Here is a 7,624-nt window from a genome sequence, read left to right on the forward strand (position 1 = left end):
AAGTATAATTGTTATAAATAATCAAAAAACTCATCTTGGTTCACTAAAACACATGTATGAATAATCCTTTTGAAATGTAATATTACATACAGTGGGATAACATGATTGATTGCTTATCCTGCGTGTTGACTGTGTGGCTGAGGGCAGTACTAGATGTAGCAGGTATATATGTGACCTTTGGGCCTATGGCTCCACTCAGTGCCGCTCGTAACCAATGTTGAAAGGAGCAAAGTCTGTTTGCAAGGCAGTTCAGTGTGAAACAAGGAGAAAACACTCCACGTGGATATGCAACATTTCTTTGCAAGCACTAAGCAACATGTCCTAAACATATTTTCCGTTAAATTACCTGGACATTTTGAAGTTGTCTAGTATGGGAAAACGACTTATAGTTGCTTATGGTCTGTGGGCCATAGGTGGTCCGCTTGGTCTACATCACATATACTTGGAACGGGACAGCCATGCCTTACTTTTGATGCTTACTTTAGGGGGATTTGGTGTAGGGTGGACGTGGGACTTCTGGAAAATTCCTGGACTTGTATCCGAATTCAATAAACAAGAGCGGAAGAAAACAAATAACATGAAGAATGGAATACCACCTGCAAGTATCATTCAGTTCATGGCACAAGTAACCACTGGCATTTATTTTGGTCTAGCTGCTGCCATTGGACTATCCACTCTTACAAGTTATTACGTGTTAGTCCTGCCACTTGCAGTTGGTTTGGGAGTACATCTTGTGGCTAGTGTAGGTGAGAAAACCTCTAAGCTGCAAAACACATTGGTGGCGGCCTTTTTGACATCCCCAATTTTTTACGGACGTGCTGTTTCCATGATCCCCATAAGCCTCGCTGCCAGTATCACTTCTCAACAAAATCGTCACTATCGGCTGCATCAACGGCAGCATGAAAACCTCAGCCTTCGTCTATATCGTATTGGATTGGCCTACCTAGCTTTCACTGGCCCTCTGGCTTACAGTGCACTGCTTAATACAAGTCGGACCGTGAGCTATGTGGCTGAAAGCATTGGGGCCCTGCTTGATTGGCTGAGCTTTTTCCCCAGCCTCAGTGCACTGATGGAGAAGATTCTCCTCCTACCATACAGGATTTGGGGGCTGTTTACAGGAGGGGGAGGATTACATCACCAGTACTTCAAAGAGTGGGAAAAGATCTATGAGTTTGTGGCCAGCTTCCAGAATGAAAAGGAAGAGATGGCTTGCAAGGTAAGAAGTCAATTTTATATTTGCTATTTTTATTAAGCATTATGCCTTGTACACGCGGTCGGACTTTCCGACGGAAAATGTGCAATCGGATCTTGGAAAATCCGATCGTGTGTGGGCTCCATTGGACTTTTTCCGTCTGAATTTCCCACACACAAAGTTTGAGAGCAGAATCTAAAATTTTCCAACAACAAAATCCGACAAGTTTGGGCCTTTCGACGGATTATGTCTTCGGAATGTCCGATCGTGTGTACAGGGCATTACAGTTTTTTTAATGGCATCTCTATTTCTAGGTAAAACACTTTTTATAGTTTTCGATATAGTGAGGAAGAGTTAGACCTTCTGTAATGTTTTTATTGCTGTCTCTGTCCCTTTTGGGAAGGTTTACCACGCTATTTGTAGATGTGACCATTGTTACTGAAACCAAAAGTGAGGGGAAATCACATATTTTAGAGTTATCCCCAGGGGAAATCTTCTAACAGGGAAACTTGTTCTGAGGATATTTGTCAAAAAAAGCAATTCTGCTCACTTTTAGAGATTTCCTTTAACTTTCTGGTGTGTCTCTGACACAAGAAGTAAAGGGAAATTTCCCATAAGCATATTTTTAACAAAAGAAAAAACTATATTTTTTACCGTCTGCTAAAAAAAACATATCCAATAAAAATATGTAAAATGTCGAATTTCTGCATCAGTTTAGGCCAATATGTATTCTACGTGCTACAAAACTCCAATAAGCATATATTGATTGGTTTGCGCAAAAGTTACCGCATCTACAAACTATGGGATATTTTTATTGCATTTTTATTTTTACTAGTAATGGCGGCGATCAGCGATTTTCTAGTGGGACTGCGACATTGCGGCAGACAAATTGGACATTAAGTGACACTTTCTGGGGACCAGTGACACTAATACAGTGATCAGTGCTAAAAAAAAATGCACTGTCACTGTATAAATTACACTGGCAGGGGAGGGGTTAACATCAGGGGCTATCAAATTGTTAAGTGTGCTCCTAGGGAGTGCTTTGTAACTGTGTGGGGATGATTTAACTGGAGGAAGAGAGAGATCTGTGTTCTTGTTTAGCAGGAACACAGATCTCTCTCTTCCTCTCTGACAGAACAGCGATCGGCCTTGTTTACATAGGCAGACTTCCGTTCTACCTCTCCTGTCAACAATCGACGGGTCCCCATGGACATCGGGGCACACCGCATGTGTTTCAGTCCGGAATAGAAAACAGCGTACAGGTACATTGTTTCGCGTAGCTGGGTTTCCCCGCCACAGTAAATGTGCAGTGGGCGGTCCAGAAACGGTTAAATGGGCAGTTGAGCTGCGGGTTTTCTCCACCCCACTAAACCACCCACCTATAAGATAACATGCAGCTACTTGGGGTCTTACACATGGTATGGCAAAAAGTATACCCAACGGGGTTGATTTACTAAAACTGCAGAGTGCAAAATCTGGTGCAGCTCTGCATAGAAACCAATCCCTTCCAGGTTTTTCATAAAAGCTTAATTTAATAACCTGAATTTAAAAGCTGAACAGATCATGTTTAGTAAGCAATACTGCTGCCAAATGCAACCTACTTACATATGAAATTCCTAATTAGATATAAAAATGCTCGACAGTGTGAATCCTGAATGCCTGGCATCCGCTGCTCTGCCACTCTCTAAAAAGCAATCTATTGTGGATCCACTGCAGGCTTTAATGAGCCCTGACTGAAATGAATGCACTGGTATATTCATTAATACATCATTTAAAAAAATAACTTTTACTTGGTACCAGCTTCTTGCAAATGCATGTACCACAGAGCTTAGAATGGAAGAGGAAGAAGCTGCATAGGGAGGCAAGCAGTTGTATTGCAGTCCTTTGTTAACATAGGGCACGCTAATAGGAGGAGAGAGCAGAGTGACAGAGAAGTGAGCTCAGTCTATTATTTCTTCTCCATTGTCCAGTCACAGGCTGGGGGGGGGAGTGACAAGACCTGTAATTGTTACTTAACTGCAGCAGACAAAAACTAGGTCTCCTACCCTGCCACGCAAAGCAGTGTTGTGCTATTTAAATCTCAGATCTGAATGGACATAAATACAAATCCTTTGGAACAAATGGTGTAAAGCTGAGCTTATATGGGAAGCAGCAGCTGATTATTAGAAAATAATTCAGGCAATGGGAACTGTTTCTATTGACACTCATGTCATAGAAGAGCACGTTAAGTAACCTACAGAGAGCAGCAGTAGAGCACTTATCTTTTGGCTATTGGCCAGAAAAAAATTGGCACTCAAAAGTGATTTGACTAATAAAATAAAAGTATTAGAGCCAAACAATGAATTTGCTCCATTTTGATCTGTTAAATATACCATTGAAAAGTACATTTCTGGCAGATCAACAGGTATCTTTCTGTACCCGCAGGGGCAAAAATTTATCACATTTGATTTTGCCCTGACATATTCTATAGATTACCCTTATATTATAAACTTGGCAATATGTTACAGTAATCATGTAATATAAATATGTTCTCTAATACAGAAAGATTGTATTGAATTAGGATAATCTGTTTATGGTATTTTAACACTATCTTATATGATTTTTGTATCAGATTCTAGGAGTGTCTCCTGATGCTGCCATTGAGGAAATAAATCACCATTATCGAGATTTGGTAAAGCTTTGGCATCCAGATCATAACCGACACCGTCCAATAGAAGCTGAGCAACATTTTATTGAAATACAGGCCGCTTATGAGACACTCACGCGCCTCCATAAAATGAAAGATCGTGCACGCTGATATGAAGAAACTGCCATAAAAATTGAGTTTTACCATAAAGATGTCTCTTCACATAGTTCAAATTCACATAGTTTAAAATGAGATTTTTACTTTACTGAGATCACACGCCTTTTCTGATTGGTGGCTATGGGCTATGCTGCATATGCATGGAAATGTTTGATATCTAGCTGTTTTGAACTGCTAGAGTCCACACGATCAGCACACTTCCTAATCTTCATAGAAGTTATCATTTTTCATCAATAAAATTATATATGAGGGGTTAGTGTACTATACCATAAATCACTCCTTACAGTTCTGCAATAAGACCAGATTGTGGAATATTGCAAAACGTACAAAATACAAGTGTCAAGCTGCTCTTTTAAATAATAATTCAGCTGTTTTTAATTGAGAACTGACCTTGAATAAAATTGCAATGTGTATTTGTCTAGCTTTGTTGGTCTGTTTAGAAATGCACAAATTTAGGATGTTAAAGTTGAACTTTACTCATTTTTGTTTCCTTTCTTGCATAATCTCTCCTCCCACTTACACATTCGTTTTAAAAAATTAAAAACTTTTTTCTATTTTTTTGGTTTTTCATTTCTAAATCCAGAATGACATCATTGCCCATCCGCAAACATGCCACAGGTCTTTGCAGGTACTCGAAAGGGTACTCAGAGGCGACCCCAACATCATGTACTGTGAACATCTTGCTCCCTGGATGTGTGATGTAGCATCCAGGAATCCATTTGTGAGATGATGAGATGATGCACAGGCACAGATAAGCCAAGGGGGGTGCCACAGTACTGGCAGAAATTACACAACATATATGTGCTTGTCCTTCAAGTTTCTGCCAGGTCTATGGGACCTGGCAAAGACCTGCTACCTATCTGCGCAAGCGACAGATCTCCGATAGAAATGGCATCACTGGCAAACCAACTCCCTAAACTCCAGTGGTGGACTGTTCTTCAGGCTATGGGCACTGCATTGGTCTTGTTGACATCAGAGGGCATGCGACCACTGGAGCATGAGGAAAAAGAGGCTACAAGGACCAGTCTTGCAGCACAGAGGAGCCTGCAGGAGCAGAAGATCAGGTAAACTGCTTTTCCCATCTTGTAGATCTAAACAAGCATTTAACACTTGCAGTGTAGGTGGCAAACCCACTGTAAGGGAGAGTTTTTACTTTCCACAGAGTCCAACTTTACTGTAAATCAATGCATTATTTATTTTTCAGGACTATGCTGCCTCAGAGGAGATTTAAGTAATAATTTGTATTTAGATTCAGGTTAATAGGGAAGCAATCCTAAAACAATTTTTTTTAGGCCCCACTTCCACATCCTTTAATATCTTCTCTATCAGGATCACTTCCAAAGCACCGCTTTCCTGCCCTATACTGTGTATTTTCAGGATGTTTGTCTTCATGTTAAAGTATTACACTATTTCTCTATATGACGTACTGTGATGATTAAATGGTAGTAGAATTAGTAGAAAAGCATTGGGACGCTTGCCTTTACATGCACATGAACTTTAATGGCATCTCAGTCTTAGTCCGTAGGGTTCAATATTGATTTGGCCCACCCTTTGCAGCTATAACAGCTTCAACTCATGTAGGAAGGCTGTCCACAAGGTTTAGGAGTGTGTCTATGGGAATGTTTGACCATTTTTCCAGAAGCACATTTGTGAGGTCAGGCACTGATTTGGACAAGAAGGCCTGGCTCACAGTCTCCACTCTAATTAATTCCAAAGGTGTTCTATCGGGTTGAGGTCAGGACTCTCTGAAGGCTAGTCAAGTTCCTCCACCCCAAACTTGCTCATTCATGTCTTTATGGACCTTGTTTTGTGCACTGGTCCAAATCATTTGGTGGAGGGGGATTATGGTGTGGGTTTGTTTTTCAGGGTTTGGGCTTGGCCCCTTAGTTCCAGTGAAGGGAACTCTTAAGGCGTCAGCATACCAAGACATTTTGTGATAACAGTTTGGGGATGTCCCCTTTCTGTTCTAACATGACTGTGCACCAGTGCACAAACAAGGTCCATAAAGACATAAAGAAAACAAAAAAAAATGGGCAGACTCAATGGAATAATTGGTCTTTTTCTGCCATTACTTTCTATGCTTCTATATATGGAAGTGGGTGAAGAAATTGTACTGCACAATGGGGAGGTCTTCAAACCAGCACACTTTTATCAGCTGTGGTTCCTTCTTTGTCAGTAAGACGAAGTTTGAACACTGGACATATTTACAGACATCAAATTTATGTAAATCAGCGCAATCTCATATATATATATATATATATATATATATATATATATAGCCAAGTCCCGGGCCCTCTGAGGCACAATGATGACCTCCAGAGTTAGGGACAGCTAACATCCTTCTTTGTAGAGTGGGTTACAAGACATGGTGAGTATAATGTAAGGTAGATTGGTGGGTGGCAGACACTTCTTGAATGCAAAGAAATGTATTTTCTCTAAAACAGAACTGTGGGAGACAGGGTTAGGGCCAGTACACCCTTTAGTAGATGCAATGTTAATTGACAGACTCCGACACTTCTATAGGCAGACAGCCATGCAGGGAAAGGCATCCAGCTAGACAGCACATCTGCATGAGTAGGACCGCTGTCTCCTATGGCAACAATTTTGTAACAGTTTCTAACACTTCTTCTACAACCTCCTCTTGTAGAACTTTACTCAGCTGAGCTCCCAGTCTTTCACTAGACTAACAGATCCACTAGCCATTGGATCTACTGAGCTCTTCCAAACTTCTTACTCGGTATCTTCCTCAAGCGTCACCCCCACATCCCTGCTGGGTCCCTAGCTTGGCACCCACTGATACTCCTCAAGTGTCACCCCACATCCCTGCTTGGTCCCTAGCTTGGCACACAATAATGCTCTGCAAGCATCACCTCCACTGGTTGGGTCCCTGGATTTGCAGTTTTCCCAATTCTTCACCTTCCCTGGTTGGTGAGAATAGTGGTTTCCAGTAGCAAAGTGGATGGCCCCTTAGTGGCGACTGCTTCCCCCTCCACCTCCGACCACAGCTGGTTCTCCGGCCGGCTGAACCGGTGATTCTGGTTGGAGCCGCAGTCCCAAACCTACGCTGCTCTTTTGCCTAGAAGCCTAGAGGGTTTGTTATTCTGCCAATATGTCTGTGTGGGTTCCCCATCTTGTTCCCCCATTCTATTGCTTCCTTTGTTCTGACATAGCAAAGAAAAAAATAGAAAAGTGACCTGATGGGATTATCACCCATTTTATTAGAAAGTTTAAGGTACAGAGAAACATACAAAACTGAAGCCAGAGCCGGTGAATCATGGTAAAAAAAAAACTGCAGATAATAAGCAAAATACCACAGTAACAGAGGCCAACCCAAGGGAGGTCACTATATAAATCCAGCATTTAGAGCATCTATGAAGGGTTGATAGCATAATCAAAAGAAATAACAAAACAACCGCAAAATATGACTCCACGAATTGCACATAGTGCAAGTTATAGGGCATTGCCCAAAAGAAAAGAAAAAAAAGTGGAAAGAGGAGCGGATGAAAGGAGTTAAGCTTGGTACATACCAATGGCAACTCGTGGGTTTTTTTGGGGGGAGGGGGGCGGCAATCAACCAACCCTCCCACCAGCGGACTAATCTAGCAACACCCCCTGCGTGGCACACGGAC

The 7,624-nt window shown here is 41.6% G+C and overlaps 1 protein-coding gene across 1 annotated transcript; it reads left to right on the forward strand.

Annotated features, from left to right (window-relative positions):
• The first annotated feature begins 207 nt into the window (after nucleotides 1-207).
• DNAJC22 (DnaJ heat shock protein family (Hsp40) member C22) lies at nucleotides 208-4,552 on the forward strand. Its single transcript, XM_077483349.1, has 2 exons — nucleotides 208-1,216; nucleotides 3,804-4,552. The coding sequence occupies exons 1-2, from the start codon at nucleotides 371-373 to the stop codon at nucleotides 3,987-3,989; spliced, it is 1,032 nt and encodes a 343-aa protein (XP_077339475.1). The 5' UTR covers nucleotides 208-370; the 3' UTR covers nucleotides 3,990-4,552.
• Nucleotides 4,553-7,624: the final 3,072 nt, after the last annotated feature.

This window comes from Lithobates pipiens, unplaced genomic scaffold (genome assembly GCF_037356315.1).
Source record: "Lithobates pipiens isolate NorthernLeopardFrog02 unplaced genomic scaffold, aLitPip1_a1.2 Scaffold_16, whole genome shotgun sequence".
NCBI classification, from domain to species: Eukaryota; Metazoa; Chordata; class Amphibia; order Anura; family Ranidae; genus Lithobates; species Lithobates pipiens.